We start from the raw sequence: 22290 nt of genomic DNA on the forward strand, positions 1-22290 counted from the left end.
AAGAAACTTTGTCAAAATTAATTTTGTTTTAAAAGTATTAAGACTACCTAATATCCAATTAAGCAGCATGTATTAAAAACCTACTATATCCTGTCCCTCTCCAGTGTTACTATCCCATTATCTTATGCTTTGAAAACTTTGTTATATAATTTCAGATAAGTAAATCATTAAAAAATAGACTCAACTATATTACCTGGATTGTTTTCTTTAATAGTGACTAAATAGAAAAATCCTTCTGGTGATAGTAGGTCTGCAACCAAAGGGAAGAATCTGTCCATGACTTCTCGGCCGTTTCTGCCACCAGCCCAAGCTGCCTCTATTCCATGACTTCCTACCTGCATCAGTTGGAAAGCATCTTTTAATTTTTGTTGAATTAAAATTATGTCTGGAATTTCAAACTATTGAAATTCTTTTTTTTTTTATGAGCAATCGGGGTTAAGTAACTTGCTCAAGGTTACACGGCCAGTTATTTCTGGGTGTAGTGCTAAATGTCGGAGCCCAGATTCGATGCCCAGGTCGTCCCGACACTGGAGCCGGTGCTCTTACTCGCTGAGCCACGTGGCCGCCCCTTATTGAAATTCTTAATCAACCTTAGATTTCCATTGTTAATATTTTGTTGGAGAATATAAATTAATTTCTATACACATTTGTCCTGCTTTTAAGAAACCAGTTACAGTATTTGGAAAAGTTCAAACTTAAAGTTCTAGATTAAGTGCTAGAGATCACATTATATTCTTTGTTTTATAGAAAAACAAAGGAGTTTTAAGGCCCTTTTTTTAAAGGTAAAAAGCATAAATTTAAAGCATAATGACATATTTAAAACATTTAAGAGATTCTATTTAAAAATGGACACATAGCTTTTAAAGAATATATGCAAAGATACACTTCAAAAAAACCCACCCCCTTGCTTTGGGTCCAAAGATGACCCAATCATTATATTCTAAAAGTAAGATTTTGAATAGATATGCTATGAATGACCCATGGTAATTTCATGTCCAAGGTGGAAAAATCTTATCTTAGAGCTGTCATAGTAGCTATGTTCCTTCAACAGAGGAGGGCTCAGTATTTATTTGGTTTACCAGGCTATATAGGAAAATTGGGGTACTACTTTGGTGAATCTGTGATCTTAGAGTAGGTGTTCCCTCCAACAGAGTTTGTAACTCATCTGTTTTCTCATCTGGTGAGACTTTTGCCCATTTTGTCTTATAAATCCTCCATACAGGACTTGAGAGATCAAGAAATTTCAGAGGAAAGCCTGCCTTAATTCTCACCTTCACTTGGCCATGACCACTGATATCTCTTTGAATCAAAGAGAGATAAAAACAGGCCTTCTAAATCACTCTCCAGGTACTTATTTTGTGGACAGGCCTCTTGTTTTCACATTTTAGGTATTCTGTTCCCTTTGGAGGTGGGACTTGATGTGCTTTTCTTTTTACCTTTAGTACTTAAAGCTGAAGTGGGTAGAACCTTTTGTGAGATTAAGGGAAGAAATGAGAAATAGCTCACTTTAGTGAACTAGACATTAATTATCTTCACTAGTAATGTGATCTTTATTATGTAGAATAGTGAGTAAAGAGTAATGAGTATCTCTGTAACCCTTAGAATATAATTCTCTGGGCGGGCTTTTGTTTCCTTACCAGTAAAGCAAAGAGGATAATGTCTGACATTTCTTCCAATTCTAAAATTCTAAGAATATTGCCAGTTTGTTATTTATAAAGTCATTGCCTATGGTTCCTCCAGTACTGAGCAGGATTATTATGACAATAACACATGGTAAGGATAAAACCTAACTCATAATAGTCTAATCCTAACTCAATTTTATTATTAGTAAATAATGTAATCCTTGGTAATTGGTAGTAGTTTTATAATCCCCTCCCAATTTGGTTTGATCTTTGAGAAGGACAATTTACACAACTACTACAGTTCAATTAAACAAATATTACGTGCACAGCATCATGTTACACAAACTGGTTATACAAAGACAAAAATAACTTCAAGAAATTTCAACTTCTAATTAATAGAGAGCAGAAATAGCTGGCAGAATCAGGAGAGCTATCACAAAGGGTGTGGTTCCTAAGCTATGCCTGGGGGTGGAGGGAAAGGGTTCTAATAGGTAGAAATAAGTAAGAGGGGGCATTCAAGCATGTATGTATGTATGCACCGAGGTGGGATATAGAATGTTAAACTGGGGAAACAGAGAGTGACTAAGCTTGGTTGGATTTGAAGAAGAAAATAGGAAATACTGTTGGAGAGAAGAAGATCAGCCTATTTATTAGTCTTAAATTTCAGTTTGATGAAGTCACTGAAAGTTTTTGACCAAACTAGTGAGACTTTAGGGAAAAAAATTAGTTGTGTGAAAGCTTTATTTGAGAGGGAAGAAACTGGTGAAACCAGATTATTCTGTAGTCAGGATATGAGAGGCAGGCAGATAGTACAGTGGACAGAGTAACAGGTTTGCGGTCAGGAAGACCTGAGTTCAAATTCGGCCTCAGAAACTAGCTCTGTGACCCTGGTCAAGTAACTTAGCCCTGTTTGCCTCATTTGCCTCATAAAATGAATTAAAGAGAGAAATGGCAAACCATTACAGTATCTTTGCTAAGAAAACCCCAAATGGGGTTACAAAGACTCAGACATAACTGAAAGATGTGAACAAGAACCAGTCAGGATAAGAGGTCATGACCTCTTATGCTTCAACATACTATCACAGACATCTTGCTCTGTGTCCTGTTTATACATACATAGCTCATTTCCCATCCATTTTCTCATTTTTGGAAAAATAAACAAATCAATACTGTTCATTGATTCTGGTATGAAAATAGGGTAATGAGATGGGGAATAGAGAAGAAGGATGGATATAAAAGATGGTGTTAAAAAATCAACAAGTTTAGCAACTAGTTGCATTTTAGATAACTGAGGTTATGATGCTAAGCAGTATGGTGGTACCCTCAAGCAGTAAAGAGGCTTGGATTTGGGGACAGACAACATTAGCTTTTGACAGGTAGAATTTGAGACACCAAAAGGACAAGTGGAACTGTTTAGCAGTCAGTGTATATTAAGGAGTCATCTTCAAAGGTGACAATCAAATCAGTGGAAGCAAATGGGATGACCAAGAGAAACTGTAGGGAGGAAAAGGTGGCCTAGGACAGAGCCCTGAGGGATGTCTATGTTTAGGAAATAGGAGATACATAAGGTAGTAATAGTAAAGGAGGAATGTAGTGTCACGGAATCCAAGGACATAAAAAGATGCAGGAAGGGCAAAGAGGTTTTTGTTAAAGTCTTTGCTTAATTGCTAATTCTTAGCCACCTAGGGATTATGGATAACTTTTTGTTTAGTTTTATTGTTTTTACATATCATTTTCTCTTAACAGCTCTTCCTCCCAAAACGAAGTTTTCTCCAACACATATAAACATTTAAGCAAACTAAGACACTATGAACATGACTTAACACAGTATAAACCACATTCTTCCTCTGTACTTCCCTACCCTTTCTACTAAGAGGAGGAGGCATATTCTCACCATCTCAGCACTCTGGGAGCAAGATCAGTCATTGTGATTAATCAGTTCAAATAGCTTTTAAATGTTTTCACATTATTCCAGTCAGTGTGGGCTCTGTATCCTTTACTTTGCACCTATTTATACAATTCTTCCCATGTCTTTCTGATCGAGTCCATTAAGCTTTGAAACTCTGCCTTGGGTTTAAGCTGTCCTGCGTAGTAAGTGAAAGGAAACTCCCTTAATTCCTTTCTATCTAGCCAGCCCCAGATCATACTACAAATCCCATTGATCCTAGAGATTTTGTTAAATGTCCTGCTGCCATATGCATATCCCTTCTCCCATCTAGATTTTAATTTTTGCTACTAAGAACAGTAATCAGACTACAGATATTTAGCACAGTGCATGGCACACATTAGGTACTTAATTGCTTTTATTCAATTATTCTCTGGTTCTATTCACCATCTCTGAGACTCTCTATGCCAGAACTATCTTCCTGGCCACCATTACCCTATGTGTGTTGTCTTCCCCTATTAGAATACAATATAAGCTTCCAAAACACAGAAACGATTTCACATTTGAGTCTGTATTCTCCACATCCAGCTGTAGCTGATACATAGCATCCCCCAACATTTTAAGTTACTGTTGTTCTATATGATGAATCAAAGAATATATTCTGTCCCCTGGCTTAATCTTGACTGGAATCTTGTTGTTGTTTCTGAAAACTATGAAATGTATGTATGAAGACCTTGCATGAGTAGGGGGAATTTCATTTAGTGGGAATAACTTAGCCATTTGAATCTTCCTCCAAGCTTCAATACTTTTGTGAATGTGTGTAAAATGTCTCTGAAAGACCTAAAACCAAAGAGTTAGTGAGAACTTCATCATGGATAGCTTCAATTTTATCATTAAAATAGGAGGCAAGGTCATCTGCTGAATAAAACAAACTAGGAGTAGAATCAAGGTCTTGAGAGAATAAAGTTCATAGTGGATCAGCCACTATAAAGTGTGTGACAGTCAATCACAGATGAATGAACAGATTTCTGTGTAGCAATGAAGGCCCACATGAGATAAAAATGACATGAATTGTTTAACTTATTCCAGAAAAAAGGTGGGGATTTGCTAGCTATCGAAACAGAGTATTCAGCTGACTGAAGCAGGGGTTGAGAGGGGCAATAACAGCTAGAAGGTTATAAGGTAAAAGGGGTCACTAATCACTAATCCTTATGAGGGATTAGTAAGGTCATTAGTATGACCAGGAGAAAAGGGTGGATCATGGAGTAAAGAAGTCCTGAAGTCTTAGGTAGCTATAGCAGTGGTAGGCTTTTTATTTTTCCATCTCTTACCACCACAGTTTTAATCAGGACCAATACAGAGTAACATGCGGAGCTGCTCACTTTGCAGCAGCAGCAGCTTTTACCCACCTAACCATGTAACAATGGAGGGAGGGGTAAGTGCCATTTTGCTACCCTATACTGGAGATAGGTCAATGATGACCTAATAAAATTCATTCACTACTAGCCAATGGGTAACAAAAATATATTGGTCATTTTAAATTTTATACATTTCTTACCTCTTCAGAAGGTGTTACTACATAGGGTGGGTTAAATACCAGAAGATCAACTTTGCTGGATAACCTTGGTAGCAATCCTTTGGCCTGGATATAAATCAAAATAGTCAAATGGACTTTGTGGTTAAATGTCAATGCCTTCAATGTCACTTGCATTATTACAGAAGACATGTGTTTAATGTACTGCAAAACATGGCAGGCTCAGGGGCTGAAATATCTTAAAATATCACACATTTTCATCTTAAGTCTCACATAAATTTATACAAAATATAGATATTTTTGGAGCATGTAAACCGGGTCATCAAATAAGCATAAAATGTCTGGGTATGTTACTGCTATCCAACAATCCAGATTGTGCACTTCAGTATATTTTTATAAAATGAAGTAAAGGGCAAGCAGAATCCACAGATTGAAGCAAGTCGGAGACAGAAATACTTGCATTTCATAAATACTTAAAACCTAATACTAGTTTATAATTGAGAACGAGAAGAAATGATGCATTTTTTTATTCAATAAATTCAGTTCAACTAGACTGTGGAATCTTGTCACTGTTTCTAAAACAGTGTGTTAGTGTGTGTGTATGTGTGTATACACAGATATATGAATAATGTAGAATTTATTGAGAAAGAGAATTTATGCTTCCAGAATTTCTATGCTACCTGTGTTTTTGCTAGTTCAGATTTTTTTCTAAATCAAATGCTTCCTTATCATGGCTACCCTACAGTATTTCATTTAAATGTTATATTTATTCAGTGTCAAATTCTGACCCAGAAATTATGAAATAGTATACATCAAAGATTTTGACTGTCAAGATTCTATAAGTTTTCTAAATTCTAATTCCATTTTTAAACTTAAAACTGTTAAGCAGTCACTGGATGATTAAAAAAAGACATGTTTATTCAGAAAGTTAAATTTCTTTCCCTGGCAGTCCTTAAGAAGAGATTCATCTTGATAAAGCACAGATAGCATTTTGCCTTTTCTTTTTAAATAATTATTAACCTTTTTCTTGAGTACTCAGGGTTAAATATTTTCTGTACACTAGTTAAGAAGGCAAAGATATTACATTTTAGAAAGACTTCCATCAAAAACTGTTAAAAAATTTTTTTTAAAACTTAGTACTTAAAGAATGAAGTTTCAACTATCCAAAAAATCCAGCTACTCATGACAACTATTCTTTTTTTTTTTTTTTATTAAGCAATTGGGGTTAAGTAACTTGCTCAAGGTTACATGGCCAAGTATTTCTGGGTGGGTGCTAAGTGTCTGAGCCTGGATTCAATCCCCGGGTCATCCCAACTCTTACTCGCTGTGCTACCTGGCCGCCCCTCATGACAACTATTCTTTTAAAAGCTACTTTATATGTTATCTTATCCATACAATAATCCTGTGAAATAAAAACACTGCTTAGGCACTGACAAGTAAAATAACTCCAATAGTCAAGTGTCAGACGTCAAATCTGAAACCAGGTCTTCCAGATTCTATCCACTATGAGTGGCTCTTTACGTCTCTCTATGACAACCTATACCTTTTAAAAATGGGGGAGAATTTTTTATTTTATACCAGTAGTGGAAAAGGACTACTATCTCACCAAATCTGTGATTATTGGCTGAATGTGAACTTTGTTACACAGTGCTGTCTCCAAAGTACAATCAGCTGCTTTTGGGTTGATATCAGTACACCTATAAAAAAAGATAAAAAACAACAATGTAAGCCTTGGAGGAATAAATAAAACCTTACAAATTAATGGGGCAAATCTATAACAGAAATCAAGAAATGTTTAATTTTTTTGTAAGAAAAGAAAGTAGAAGGGGGAGGATAGGTGGTGCAGTTAATAGAACACGGCCCTGGAGTCAGGAGGACCTGAGTTCAAATGTGGCCTCACACACTTAACACAAAAACTAGCCGTGTGATCTTGGGCAAGTCACTTAACCCCCAATTGCCCTCCAAAAAGCAAAAAAAAAAAAAAAAAAAAGGAAACAAAGAAAGTAGAAGAATAAGTATAATGCTATAATAATGGGCAAGAAAACAGATGCATATTTGTGGCTTTTTTTTTCCTGATAACTGCTATCACTATAAGACTGTTTAGAATTAAAGAATGTCAGTTGAAAGGGATTTTATATATAATTTCTTTAAAATAAAATTTAAAAAACTAGAGAGGAGTAACTTGGACCCAAATTAGTGTTTCCTGTATACTTTAAATTGTTAGAAAAGGCATACTATTCGATCTTGTGGATTTTATGTATTTAACTACTGCAATTAAAAATTAAACATGTATACCTTGTAAATACTAACACAAAGTATTGCATTCAAATAACTATACTTCAATCAATTACTCTCAATACATTATTTGGTATAATTGGCACAATTATACTTACATATACAAAGCCTGAGGGCCAATAATTGAAGCCAGGAACGCAGATACGATGCCAGATCCTGATCCTATTTCAAGGCACATCTCTACTCTGAATTGAAAATGTTGTATTTAGTAAAAAGAAAATCAAAATGAACTCTACCAAATGTAACCTACTAGTTTTAGCATAAATCTTTCCTGTTCTGTCATTTCCCTCTACAGAAAGTTAACACTATAACCATACACAAAAATACTTATAATCTTTTTATGCTTAATATTGTAAAGCTCAAAACTGCAGAATTATTCTGTGTATGCAAATAAGTAGTATCTTATTGAATCAGGAAAAACAATGTACACTGGTAACATCTCTAAATGGCTTTAAAGGTAATTTCAGTAAAACATTACATAAAAACTACATATTTATTACCTGAATAAACAGAAGTATTTACTAAGTGTTAATTTCCCTAGTCTTTTAAAATAACATTAGAGGTTTAACTCTATAACATGCTGTATTAGAAAGGTAAAGGACCCTTGGTAATAATTTGAAGTGACAATGGAATTCCCTATGTGCAGTAAGGAGATTGAGAAGACTTTGGTGAAACAGTGAAATACTTACACTAATGCTAGTGCTTTTATGGTATTATCCAATCTAAGAGCCTAATATTAATTCCAAGAGAGACAGTTGGTATGGTGGATAGAGGAGAACAGTTAATTCTACCTCTCATACATTTTGTATTACAATGAACATTCCACTTAACCCCTCAGTACTCTAGCAACTCTCCAAGGATATATAAATTAGGGAAAGTAACCCATGCATTAGGTAGAAAGGAGAGTCCCAAATCTTATGAAATTACAGGTCAGGACCAAAAATATATTCCAAGCTATTTGATTATACTTTATCTATATAAATTATATATCTACAAATGACAAGAACCCCAAATCAACCCGATGGGATGAGTAAGTGTCCTACAGACATATTTACATTTTTTCTCTTTAATTTAATTTTATTTAATTTCAGATCTGCATTCTTTTTATTACCCCTTCTTCATCCCCCTAATTGTAAAAGCAAGAAAAATAAAACCTTTGTTACACATATGTATAGTCAAGCTGAACAAATTGGCCATATCAAAAAAAAAAGTCTCAATCTATACTGAGTCTATAATCAATCTATATTCCCTGCTGGGGAGGGAGTAATGTGGTTCACCTAGATATCTTATCAGTTGTGGCTAGTATTGTGTTGATTATTTCCTAAGCCTTTCAAAGTTGTTTGTCTTTACCGCCATTACTGACATAAAACATTTTTACCCCATCTATCAACAAAGTAATAAACTTTGGAGAATGCTATCCTTTTTAAGTCAATCCATATATTTTAGTTGCTCTATTTAAAAAATAATTTTTATTGATGTTTTCTGTTTCTTACATCACCAGGGTATCCCATGTATCCCTCCTCCTCAAGAGCCCATCCCATAAGACAAATGGTGGAGTTTTTTTGCTTAAGGGGGGGGAAATCAGCACACCTGATACACTGAAAAAGTTAAAAAATATGTGCGCTGTGTTAACATCTGTGGATCTCCCACCTATACAAAAGGACATCTTCTATCTTTTCGCATGAGTGCCATTTAATCTTTCTAATTTTGTTATATTTACTTTTGATTTCTTTAATGTGTCATTGCTTCCATTTACACTGTTGTAGTCCCTGTGTATACCGTTTCCTTGGCTCTGCTTCACTCTGTAACAGTTTACAAATCTTTCAATGCTTCTCTGTATTCATCATATGCATAATTTCTTACAGCATAGTAGTATTCCAATATATTCATGTAACACAACTTGTTTAGCCATTACTCAATCAATGGGCATTGCCTCTGTTCCCAATTCTTAGCTATCACAAAAAGCACTGCTATAAATATTTTGGAGTAAAAAGGGGCTTATTTCTTATCAATGGCTTCTCTGGGTATAATATACCCAGTATTGGGGTCTCTGGTTCAAAGCATATGGTCATTTTAGTCACTTTATTTGCATAATTCCAAACTGTTTTTCAAAATGGTTATATCATTTCACAGTTCCACCAACAAATAATGCACTAGTGTGCCTATCTTCCTATAACCCCTCAAAGACTGTTGCACTTTTTTTTTATCAATGCAGCTAATTTGCAAGATGTGAAGTGGAACCTCAGAAATGCTTTGATTTGATTTTCTTATTAATGATTTGGAGCATTTTTTCATGTGGCTATTGATACCTGGCTGTTCTTCTGAGGACTGTTTGTTCATATCCTTTTGTATCAATATCTATTTGATTGAGGGATGGCTATTAGTTATTGATTGTTAATATATTTTGGATACCAAATCATCAGAGAAATTTAACACAAAGATTTTTTCCCCATTCATCTACTTCTTTTCTTTTCCTAGATGCATTTTTTTTATGCAGAAGCTTTTCAGTTTCAAGTAATCAAAGTTATCTATTTTATCTTTTGTAATTGCCTTCATCTCTTCTTACGTTAAAAATATTCTTATCCATAGCTGTGAGAAGAATATGATCTGTTCCTCTTCTAATTTTTTTATAGTATGATATTTAATATTAAGGTCATATATACAATTAGAATGTTTTGTGGATGTTTAGTTTAAGGTGTTGGTCTAAGCCTAATTTCTGCCATACTGCTTTCCAGTTTTCCCAGCAGTTATCAAATAGGGAAATTTTTTTCCTGGGTAACTTAGGTTTTTTTCTACTTTATTAAACACTGGACTATTCAGTTCTATTGTTTCTGAATCTCCTTCATCTAGTCTGCTCCACTGATGTATTTTTTAACCAATGCCAGATCATTTTAATGACTGCTGATTTATAATATAGTTTTGAGTTCCAGAAGTGCTAGTATCCCTTTCTCCTTACTTTTTTTCATCATTTCCCTGGATACTATAGATATTTTGTTTTTCCAAATGAATTTTATTTTATTAAGCTTTGTAAAGAGTCCTGTTGGTAATCTGAATGGTATAGTATTAAAAGCGTAAATTAATTTTGGCAGTATTGTCATCTTTATTATATTGGCATGCCCTAGCATATGAGCACTGAGTATTACTCTAGCTATTTAAATTGTTCTTTAATTGGTCAGCTAGGTGGCACAGTGAGTAAAAGCGCTAGCCCCAGAGTGGGGAGGACCTGGGATCGGTTCCAGCCTCAGATACTTAACACCCACACAAAATAACTGGCCGTGTAACCTTGGGCAAGTTACTTAACCCCAACTGCTTCAAAATAAATAAATAAATAAATAAATTGTTTTTTATTTCTTTAAGGAACACTTTGTAATTGAATCTATACAAGTCTTCTGTGTGTTTTGGGAAGTTGATTCCCAAGTATTTTATGTATTTTGTACTAATATGAAATGGTATTTTTCTATCTTTTATTGCTTGTTTTGTTATGATGATATAGAAATGCTATTGATTTCTGAGAATTTCTTTTGCATCTATTGACATAATCACGGGTTTTTGAATATTTTGGGTTTTTTGTTTTTTGCTTTTTTGGAGGGCAATCAGGGTTAAGTAACTTGGTCAAGGTTACACCTAGGTTTTTTGTGTGGGTGTTAAGTAACTGAGGACAGAACCAAACTCAGGTCCTCCTGACTCCAGGGCTGGTGCTTTACTCACTGCACCACCTAGCCACCCCATATTTTGGGTTTTAATACAATCATGCTGATTTGTTTTTCTAATGTTGAATGATTCTTGTACTCAAGAGTATCAATCCCACTTGATCACAATGAATGATATCCTGGATAACTCGCTGTAACCTGTTTGACAGGATTTTGTTTAAAATTCAGGAGTCAATATTCATTAATTATATTGGTCTACAGTTTTCTTTCCATGTTTTATTTTTCTCTGTTTTAGGCATTAGGATTCTATTTGTCTCAGTAAAAAGATTATGGTAAGGGTCTTTCTTAATTTCTGAGAATAATTTGTGATGCATAGGTACTAACTGTTCTTTAAAAGTTTGATAGACTTTTCTTTTGAATCCATCAGGTCCAGGGACTTTTTCCTTTGGTAGTTTCTTTATAGCTAGATCTATTTCCTTTACGGAGATTGGATTATTTAATATCTTTATCTGGCCTTCTGATTGTTTTGGTACGGTAGTATTTTGAAAGTATTCCTTTATTTCTTTTATGTTCTCAGTTTTGTTAGCATATAATGTTATGATCTTTTTTTCTTCTTCTGTATTTGCTGTGATGTCAGTCTATATATTTTAAAAATCATACTGTGCTGTAGTATGATTTATACCTCCTATTAGGAAGGTTCTAGTTGCTACACTATCATAAATAATCAGAACAATAACAAAAATCAGTTCCTTACAAGGCATGAATATAGCTTATGTTTGTAGCCTATTCTGTGATATTTTAGAATAAGACACAAGTTACAAAAGAGTGTTCATTCATTCTGTAATTTAGTCAATCCAAAAGTTCCATTAAAGTCTGTGACTATAAAAAGCTGACTGGTTTCAAAGGAGAGATAAATTAGTGCAGTATAACTATTTGAAACACAACAACTATCCAATCAAATGTATCCAGGGAACTCAGTTCTTTATGCCATTACAAATATGTGTGAATGTTCAAATTTCAGCATATAAATTATCTACAAAATTTCAAAAGTCCTTTTATTTACAAAGTATTGAGTTCTCAATAATTATCTTTTTTACTTCAAAAATCTTACCAACCCCCAAACCTTCCACCTTCCCAATTACTATAGCAGGTAAACACTGTGCTCCTAGTCCCTCAGGCACCCAACCTAGCTGGGTCTCAGCAGTGAGAGCAGAGGAAGGGGAACACACGGGATGTTTGAGAAAGGATGAAAAGGTTTGGAAGAGTTGCTATGAAAAGTGGGATAGTGAGTTGATAAGGAAGGTATAGTAATTACCTAACAGCAGTGAGGACCTAGTTGAGTTTAGGTAACATGAATTTGTAGTAGACTCAATCACAATTTGCAAAACTTTCTCCACCTTTGCTCAGCAGCACGTGTGTAGGAGTGAAGAAGATGAATGGTGAAAGATTCAAGGCTGAGGCTTGGCTGGTCATAATCAGTGATATGATAATGGGGCTAGGGATTCAAGAATAGGACAGTGTAGAGTTGAGTCAAGATGGGGAGAAGAGGAGAGAGTAGCTAGTATGGGACAGATGGCATGAAAGAGAATTGAAGGGTCAAAGGATTGGAGGTCATTGTGAGAACAAAGAGTAGGGTCATGTAAGTGAAGGCATAAGGAGAGATAAAAAGCCAATAGATTATGGCTGGATAAGGAGATTCCAGAATTCTTGAAGATGGAAGTAGTACTTTTATGGATCATGGCAAGATAAAGGGTGTGACCATCTTTGTGGGGCTTACGAGTGGCTCATGGGAGGAGAGAAGGTTGAAAAATTGAATGATTAGGGCATTTGAGGAAGAATCAGTATTATGTATGTTGAAGTATGAGGGCAGGCTTAGGTAGGTCAGAAAAATTATAAGCCAGATATCAAACTCATTGAGGCAGGAAGGAGAGGGATCTGGTGTTCTGTAGACAACTGATACCAAGATTCTGATTGATATGAGTAGCATGAACCTCTAGGGAAGAAAGGCTACTGAGTGATGAATGAAGGGAGAGAGCCTAGAAGTGCAGTATTATTCTAGAAATGCAAGTTATGGCAATGTCAAGAAAAATAAATTGAACAAACAAGCCTTGACAATAAGAGGAAAAAAAACTATCATTTTTTGCAGATGATATGCTAGTTTACTTAGTGTGCTCCTAGAGAGTCAACTAAAAAACTAATGAAAAGAATGATCAACTTCAGCAAAGTTATGGTTGTCTATTAAATAGACACACAGAATCATCAGAACTTATGTTTTTGCCAACAAAGCTCAAAAGGTAGAGATAGAAAGAGAAATTTCATTTCATACAAATGAAGACATATCTAACTACCTGAAGATATATTAATTGCTCACAGGTAAGCTGAGCTAACACAATAAAAATAAAAATACTACCTATGTTAACTGACTTAGTGCCACACGAATCACACTATTGAATTACTTTATAAAGCCAGAAAAAATAATAACAAAATTGATCTGGACCAGGAGTCAAGAATATTAAAGGAATCAATGAAAAGAAATGCTAAGGAAAAGGATCTGGCAGCACTAAATCTTAAATTATACCACAAAGCTGTAATCAAAAACAACTTAGTACTTGATAAGAAACAGAGTGGTTGGGAGGCAGAGTCAAGATGGTGGAGAAATGGCAGCAACTTGCCTGAGTTCTCCCCAGAACTCCTTTAAAGATTTTTAAATAATGCCATAAAACAATTTCTGAAGTGGCTGAAACCACAAAAGGACAGGGTTAAAATAATTTTCCAACCAACAACAACTTAAAAGATCTAGAGGAATGGATGAGAGTGAAGCACAGTCCAGCACAAGCCATGGCAACGCAGACCTCACCCCAGCAAACCAGGAGCAAGCTTTAAGGAGCCACTGAATTAGCAAAGGCAGCAGATGCATCTTCTTCTAGAACTCTCAGTCAATAGATGGTAATGGGTTTAAACAACTGATCAGAAGGAGATTATAGGGGTCACTATAATACTAATAATAATAAACAACTGGGGGCAGAACTGTTACTTGACCTGTACTCAGATCCAGGTCATAGACCAGCATGGCAGTCCCAGGGCAAGGAAAAGCACTTGGACACCAGTACTTGAGGCCACAGTGGAAGAATGAGTCTCATCCAGAGTTCCAGGGCAGAAAAGAGTGCTTGTAGTCACTCACAGACCAGAGGATAGGCCAAGAGTAGTGAACATACCCCTTCTTAGATCACACCATCTTAGAAGAACTGAAAACTTACAAGGCCCTAGAAGTATCTCTGAAAACAGCTACACAAAACTCCTGAAGCTTGGGAGAGTGTGCCCTCTACCCTGGAAGCAAAGTCCTGCTTAAACAAAGAGTTAAAGTCAAGTAATAGGCTGGGAATATGAGCAAAGAACAGAAAAAATTCTGACCATAGAAAGTTACTATGGTGACAAGGAAAATCAAAATACACACTCAGACGAAGATAACAAAGTCAAAGTTCCTATGTACAAAGGTCTAAGAAAAATATGCATTGAAAATCTCAGGCCACAGAGGAGCTCAAAAAGGATTCTGAAAATTAAGTTAAGAGGGCAGCAAGCTAGGTGGCACAGTGAATAGAGCACTGGTCCTGAAGTCAGGAGAACCTGAGTTCAAATCCAGCCTCAGACACTTACTCAGCTGTATAATCCTGGGCAAGTCACTTAGCCCCAATTGCCTGGCCTGCCCCACTCCAACCCCCCCCCCCCAAAAAAAAGTAAGAGAGGTAGAAGAAAAATTGGGAAGAGAAATGATAGTGGCACAGGAAAATCATGAAAAAAAAGAGTCAACAGCTTGGTAAAGGAGACACAAAAAATACTAAAGAAAACAATACCTTAAAAAACAGAATAAGCCAAATGGTAAAAGAGATACAAAGAGTCAATGAGGAGAAAAATGCCTTGAAAAGCAGAACTGGCTAAAGGGAAAAAAAGGCATAAAAATTCACTGAAGAAAAAAAACTCCTTAAAAAGTAGAATTGCCCAAATGAAAAAGGAGGTAAAAAAGTTCACTGAAGAAAATATAATTCGTTAAAAATTAGAACTGAGCAAATGAAAGCTAATAACTTTATGAGAAATCAAGAAACAATAAAACAAAACCAAAAGAATGAAAAAAATAGAAGACAATATGAAATATCTCATTGAAAAAAGAACTTATCTGGAAAATAGATCTAGGAGAGATAATTTAGAAATTACTGGACCACCTGAAAGCCTCAATAAAAAAAAAATAGAGCCTAGACATCATCTTTCAAGAAATTATCAAGGAAAGCTATCCTGATATTCTAGAACCAGAGAGTAAAATAAAAATTAAAAGATTCCACCAATCACTTCCTGAAAGAGATCCCCAAATGAAAACTCCCAGGAATATTATAGCCAAATTCCAGAGCTTTCAGGTCAAGAAGAGAATAATGTAATTAGCCAGAAAGAAACAATTCTAGTACACAGGAGCCACAGTTAGGATAACACAGCTTCTACAGTGGCTCCTAAGGCATGCTCCTGGTTTGCTGGGGCTGGGTCCATGCTGGCATACCTTATGCTGGACTGTGCTTCACTCACCCAGGAGCAACAGACCTGTGTTTAGCAGCTTCTACATTAAAGAATAGGAGGGCTGGAAATACGATATTCCAAAAAGTAGAGAAGTTAAAATTATAACCAAGAATCACCTACCCAGTAAAACTGAGTATAATCCTTCAGGGGAAAAATATTCAATGAAAAAAATTAATGAAAGAGAAGACTTTCAAGCATTCTGGGTTTGTTTTTTTTTTTAAAGCAATTGGGGTTAAGTAACTTGCTCAAGGTTACACAGCCAGTTATTTCTGGGTGTGGTGCGAAGTATCTGTGCCCGGATTTGATCCCAGGTCATCCCAACTCTTGGGCCAGTGCTCTTACTCACTGTACCACCTGGCCGCCCCACTTTCAAGCATTCTTGATGAAAAGACCAGAGCTGAATAGAAAATTTGACTTTCAAATACAAGAATTAAGAGAAGCATAGAAAGGTAAACAGGAAAGGAAAATCATAAGAGACTTAATATGTTAAACTGTTTACATCCCTATATGGGAAGATGATACTTGTAACTCATAAACTTCTTCATTATTAGGGCACTTGGGAGAATATACAGACAGAAGGTACAGGTGTGAGTTGAATATGAAAAGGTGATATCTAAAAAAACAAAATTAAGGGGTGAGAAAGAGGAATGCACTGAGAAAAAGGGAAAGGGAGGAGCAGGATGGGGTAAATTATCTCATATAAAAGAGGCAAGAAAAAGCTTTTACAAAGGAAGGAAAGATGGGAGATGCAAAGGGGAGTGAGTGAACCTTACTTTCATGAGAACTAGCTCAAAGTGGGAATAACATACACACAACTTCATATAGAAATTTATCTTACCCACAGGAAATGAGGGGTAAAGGGAATAAAAGAAGGGGCAGGGAGGGAAAGGAGATAGAAGGAAAGGCAGATTAGGACAGAGAGTAGTCAGATGCAAAACACTTTTGGGGAATCACAGGGTGAAATGAGAGAGAAAATAAAATAAACAGAGGTGGAGACAGGATGGAGGGAAATATAGTTAGCAATTATAACTGTGAAAAAAATTTGAATCAAATTTCTCTGATAAAGGCCTTATTTCTCAAACATACAGAGAACTCTGTAAAATTTATAAAAATAGGAGCCATTCCCTGATTAATAAATTATCTAAGAGGTATGAACAGTTTTCAGACAAAGTAATCAAAGCTATATATAGCCATATGAGAAAGTGCTCTAAATCACTACTGATTGGAGGAATGCAAACTGAAACAATTCTGAGGTATTACCTCATACCTATTAGATTGGCTAATAGGACAGAAAAGGAGAATGCTAAATGGAGGGGAGGTGGAGAAAAGAGACATTAATGCACTGTTGGTGGAGTTCTGAACTGATTTAATCATTCTTTAGAGCAATTTGGAACTATGCCCAAAAGGCAATATACTTTGACCTAACAGTGCCCCTACTAGGTCTGTATCCAAAAAGCGATAAAAAACAAAGGGGAAAAGGACCTTTAAGTACGGAAATATTTTTTTAACAGCTCTTTTCTGGTGGCAGGGAGTTGGAAATTGGGAGGATGCCCATCAACTGGGGAATAGCTGTACAAATTGTGCTACGTGACTGTGATGGAATACTATTGTGCTATAAGAAATGACCAACAGGATGCTCTCAGAAAAACCTGGAAAGACTTATGTGAGCTGATGCAAAGTGAAATGTACTGTATACAAAGAAACAGCAATATTGTAAGATAATCAGCTATGAATGACTTAGCTATTCTCAGCAATACAATGATTCAAGACAATGACGAAGGCCTCATGATGAAAAATGTTATTCATCACCAGACAAAGAATTTATGGTATCAGAATACATACTGAAGCATACTTTTTTAACTTTATTTTTCTTGAGGGTTTTTTTTGGTCTATGTTTTCCTTCACTACATGGCTAAAATGGAAATGTTTTGCATGACTACATATGTATAACCTATATCAAATTTCCTGCCTTCTCAGTTAGGAGGGTGGAGAGGGAGGAAGGGACAGAATTTTGGAACTCAAGGTTTTGAAAACAAATGTTAAAAAATTGTTTTTACATGTATTTGGGGGAAAATAAAATACTAAATAAATTTTTAAAAAAGAAAAAAAAAAGAGTGGTTGAGCAATGAAACACATTAGGTACACTATATAGAAACAAATGAGCACAATAACTGTGTATGATCAGCCCAAAGATTCCAGCTATTGTGGCAAGAATTCATATTAAATAAAAACTGTTAGGAAAACTAGAAAGTAGTCTGGCAGAAACTAAGCATAGATCATATTCCAAGATAAGCTCTGGGATCCCTTTTCAGTTTTCTTTGGCATAGTGTCCAACCCTTCCCACCTCCCTCCCCCCACTAGATTTAAAGCTCTTTGTCTATAAGAACTATTTCTTTTTCTTATTTGTGTCTCCAGGGCCTTGCACTTAGCAGGTTTCTAATAAAAGTGTAGTGAAATGAACTGAAAGTGGGTACATAATTTAGACATTAAGGCCAAAATCATAAAAAAAAATTAGTTGGGGCATGGAAGAAATTACTTGTAAGATCTATGAATGAGGAAGACATGACCACATGAGACAGAGGTTCACATAAGACAAAATGAATAATTTTGATTACATAAAATTAAAACTATCTGTACACACAAAAACCAATGCAGCTAAAATTAGAAGAAAATCAGAAAACTGGGGGGGGGGGATCTTTGCAGCAAGTTTCTCTGATAAAGGTCTAATTTTTAAAATATAAAAGAAACTGAGCTAAACAGCTATCCCTTAACAGATAATCACAGGATACAAACAGGCAGTTTTAAGAGAAAGAAATAAAAGCTATCAAGTCATATTAAAAATGTTCTAAATCACTCATAATTTAAAAAATCCAAATTAAAACAACTCTGAGGTATCACGTCACACCTATCACATTGGCTAACATGACAGAAAAGGAAAATGACAAATGCCAGAGGGGTTGTTGAAAATGACAGATGGAATTAAGTGTGGAAAAGTAGGTATACTAATGCACTGCTGGTAGAGCTGTGAACTAGTCCAACCATTCTGGAAAACAATTTGGAACAATGCCCCAAAAGCTATTAAACTGTGCATACCTTTTGATCCAGCTATAACAATGCTAGATCTGTATCCCAAGGAAATTAAAGAAAAAAGAAAAGAACCCATGTATACAAAGATATTTATAGCAACTTTTTGTGATGGCAAGAAACTGGAAACTGAGATGATCACCATCAATTGAGAACTAAATAAGTTACAGTATATATATATATGTATATATATATATACACACATACACACATATGTATGTTTGCATATGTATATATATATGTATATGAATGTGATACAATACTGTGCTGAAATGATGAAGGGGATAGTTGCAGAAAAACTACCCATAAGACTTATTCATGAACAGATGGAAAGTGAGGTGAACAAAACTAGGACAATAATTCATAGAAAAATAACAATATAAAGATAACCAACCAAAAGATTAGCAATTTTGGTCTACACAATGAGCAAGCACAATTCCAAAGCACTCATGATGAAAATATGCTCTCCTTCTTGAGATAGAGAACTGATTTAAGAATATTTTTGAGTACTGTGGAAATGTTTTGCACAATTGTATACTTGTAATGAGTTTTGTTTTTACTCGTCTTTTTTTTTTCCTTTTTGGAGAGCAATTGGAGTTAAGTGACTTGCCCAAGGTCACACAGTTAGTTTTTTGTGTTAAGTGTCTGAGGCCGGATTTGAACTCAGATCTCCAAACTCCAGGGTCTGTGCTCTATTCACTGCACCACCTGGCCACCCCTTTTCTCTTCTTAATGGGCTGAGGAGGTTGAGAATTTGGAACTGAATATAAAATTGATAGTAAAATAAATGGAATTGAAAGAATAGTACCTTCTTCCCAAGAGTGTTGTCAGGATCAAACGAGATATATTAAAGTGCCTTGAAAACATTAAAACGCTATATAAATGCTAGTTGTTATTATATGAAGTTATGAATGGCCAAAAAAAGGTAAAGAACACATCATTAAATAGTTCATTAGAAGGAGGAGATTAAGGTACTAGGAAAGTGACTTGTGTAAGCTGAAGCTGGGTTTTTTAATGAGGCTAACCGTAAACATCTCAACATTACACTAAACAAATCTCAAACCTAAAACGCTTTAACAAAATGTTATTCACACAAGCAATCCTATTTTTTTAATACTGTCACTCCTATCATATTATGTGATTGACACACCAAAAATAAATTCCAGGACACAATTCCCCGTAGCTGAAGACGGAACTAAATTACTCTTAAAAAAAAAAAAAAAGAGCTTTTTGCTTCAGCTCTTCAACCGTAAAATGAGCTGAAGGAAATGACAAACTATTCCAGTATCTCTACCAAAAACATTTCAAATGAGGTCACGACCCAAAAAGTTGGACACGAAAGAAAAAAAAAAGACTGAACAAAAAGACTTCCGGAGCCAAAAACGCACTTCCGAGTTAGGCAAAATCAGTATTTTACCAGAGTCAGTGTTAAATGCGATTCCAAAGATAAAACGGGAGCAGACCACGCACTTCCGGCCGCCCTCTGGCACCGCCTTCCGTCCCCGCCCCTTCCTTTCCGGCACTGCGTCCCTGCCCCGCCCGCCCCCGCCCCTTCCTTTTCCCCCCGCCCCCCGGCCCCCCCCGCCCCGCCCCCGAAGTGATGATCTCTTCTTTCGCTTCCCTTTCCTTTTCCTCCTCTTTCCTGTCCCTCGATTTGCTCCCACCCTCTCACCCCACGAGCTCCGCGGCCTCTGCCTCCAGTGCATCCAGCAACAAGAACGTATCTTCGGCAGGTTCATATACCTCCTGGAACGCACCCTGTCCCAAGTGTCGGTGCAATGGAGTAGAAAAACGTGGCGGGGCCCAGCCCCCCATGGCCATGACTGCAGAGCTGCGCCGCGCGCGCATGCGTAGCTTTGAGCGCTCTCAGTCTCGAGCTTTTCGTAAATCCCTGGAGCGCGCCCGTGCTCCCGGAGCGTGCGCAGAGCTGACCCCAAGCCAGGGGCGCCTGTATATTTGTTGTCAATGTTCTTGCCAGAGCTACCTCATTGTTTGGATGTCTCCCTTCAGAACTTTGAGGGTCCTTATTACATCCGTTCCTCTCACAGATGAATGTCTAAAGCTACATCTACCCCTTAGGATTCTGGAGTTACCCCCAGAGAAGTCTGGGATAGAACAATTATTACCAGTGTGGGCCCCCCCCCCCCATTAACGTTTAGATCAATTTATTCACCCAAGTCATAAATAACTTTTAGAAATGTGCATTCATTACAGCTGTTTAGTTGGTAAAAACAAACACGCCTAGTCCAAAAAGTATGTACAGAGGCCAAAGAAAAGTGTATCAAAGTTTAGAGATGAAATCTGGCTAAGGTTAACTCAGCTCATTTCTGGAAATCCTTTCCTTCCACTTGTGGGATGCTCAAGAAGTTCGCCTTTGGATCTTAAGCTTCTTTGCTGGATACTTTGTGGAGCCACGAATTATATATTCATCAAGTATGCTCTTGGTTCCTACTGTATACATTGATTGCCATTAGCAGACCTTAAGGCGAGAGTGTGATGACCCTTTGAAATTTGCAGGGACCTCTTCTGACCCAATCTTGGTGAAGGAGAGAAGGAAGGAGTAGTATGCGAGGCTTCTTCTTTCCCTTCTGGTGTTTCCTCCTTAAGGATTTTCCTGAAATGTCGTACTTGTTATAATAATCTGAATGACTCCTGTTCTAAACTAGAATAACCCTTGTGTCAAAGTGCCAACTGTGTGAGACTCTCCCCTTATTAGTGGAGATTAGTTCCTTAGACCTGAATAAGGAACAGAGGGAAGTAGAGAAGAGAGATCTGGATTCTTCTGGCTTCCAGCATGGAGAGAGAAGATGCAGGGTTCCTACCCTTCTTCAGGCGCATGAAAGGAGAAAGGTTTTGGGAACAAGCTGACACGTATAACTGCAAACATAGCTCTGTTCCTGGCTTGCTAGAGACTTCAGTAGAATTTCCGCTTGGGTGAGATTTGATTGTCTCTTAGATAAATGAAGTTATCTCACCTCCAATGGGAAAGCTCATTTACTCTGTGTATAAATTATATTCTCATATATGCTTTTTCTGATTTCAGTTTTCTGTCTGAATAAATGCATTTATTTGCTATTTTCCATGTGTATTCATTGTGGAGCTGGCATTTGATGGTATGGGAGTCAAGCCTTGAATATAAAACTTGGGACCTTCCTTTTCCATTAAGGAATAGTGATCAGGAGTTTAGTTTGAACCTAAATATTACATTTCCAAGTCTAGTGATAGTTAAGGGACCAGATATAATTCTAGCAGGATTCCCCTCTCCCCCTGAGGAGAGTCGGGGGCCAACCTTTGGCCCCAATCTCCTCCTTCCCTCCTGGAAGGAACCAAAGTCTCTCTTGGAGAAGAGTAGAGGAGATGATGGAGATGTCTGTCCTTCCCTCCCTCTGAGCCTCCTTTAGATAGACATTTATAGACAGACATAATCTACTTGGGCAAAAACAAATCATTGCTTCCCCCACCCCCAAACCCTCATACTGATTCATATTAGCTTTGTAATTTATACATGATGCCTGTGGCATGACCAAATTTCCTCTGCTTTTATCCAAACATAATCTATGTGCAAAATCACTCTTCTTCCAATAACTCTTCCTGCTTGTAGTCTAAATCCTATGGTTGAAATTGATTGATTGGATATTTTTTATCACTTTATGTGAAGGG

General features: G+C 36.4%; 1 protein-coding gene across 2 annotated transcripts in view; it reads right to left on the bottom strand.

Moving 5' to 3' along the window:
* N6AMT1 (N-6 adenine-specific DNA methyltransferase 1) overlaps positions 1-20492 on the bottom strand; it is a 29150-nt gene extending 8658 nt beyond the window's left edge. The window contains exons 1-5 of one of the 2 annotated variants that reach the window (XM_069075066.1): positions 20303-20492; positions 7435-7521; positions 6648-6738; positions 5066-5149; positions 194-335 (exon numbers count right to left, since the gene is read on the bottom strand). In XM_069075066.1, the coding sequence (XP_068931167.1) occupies positions 194-335; positions 5066-5149; positions 6648-6738; positions 7435-7521; positions 20303-20478 (580 nt within the window). In that variant the 5' untranslated portion in view covers positions 20479-20492. The remainder of the gene's footprint in view (positions 1-193; positions 336-5065; positions 5150-6647; positions 6739-7434; positions 7522-20302) is intronic. The other variant, XM_069075067.1, reaches the window with a different exon arrangement.
* Positions 20493-22290: the final 1798 nt, after the last annotated feature.

Source organism: Petaurus breviceps, unplaced genomic scaffold, assembly GCF_028583685.1.
Source record: "Petaurus breviceps papuanus isolate PSGF00001 unplaced genomic scaffold, PetGlider_PUasm1.0 90897, whole genome shotgun sequence".
Classification (NCBI taxonomy): Eukaryota; Metazoa; Chordata; class Mammalia; order Diprotodontia; family Petauridae; genus Petaurus; species Petaurus breviceps.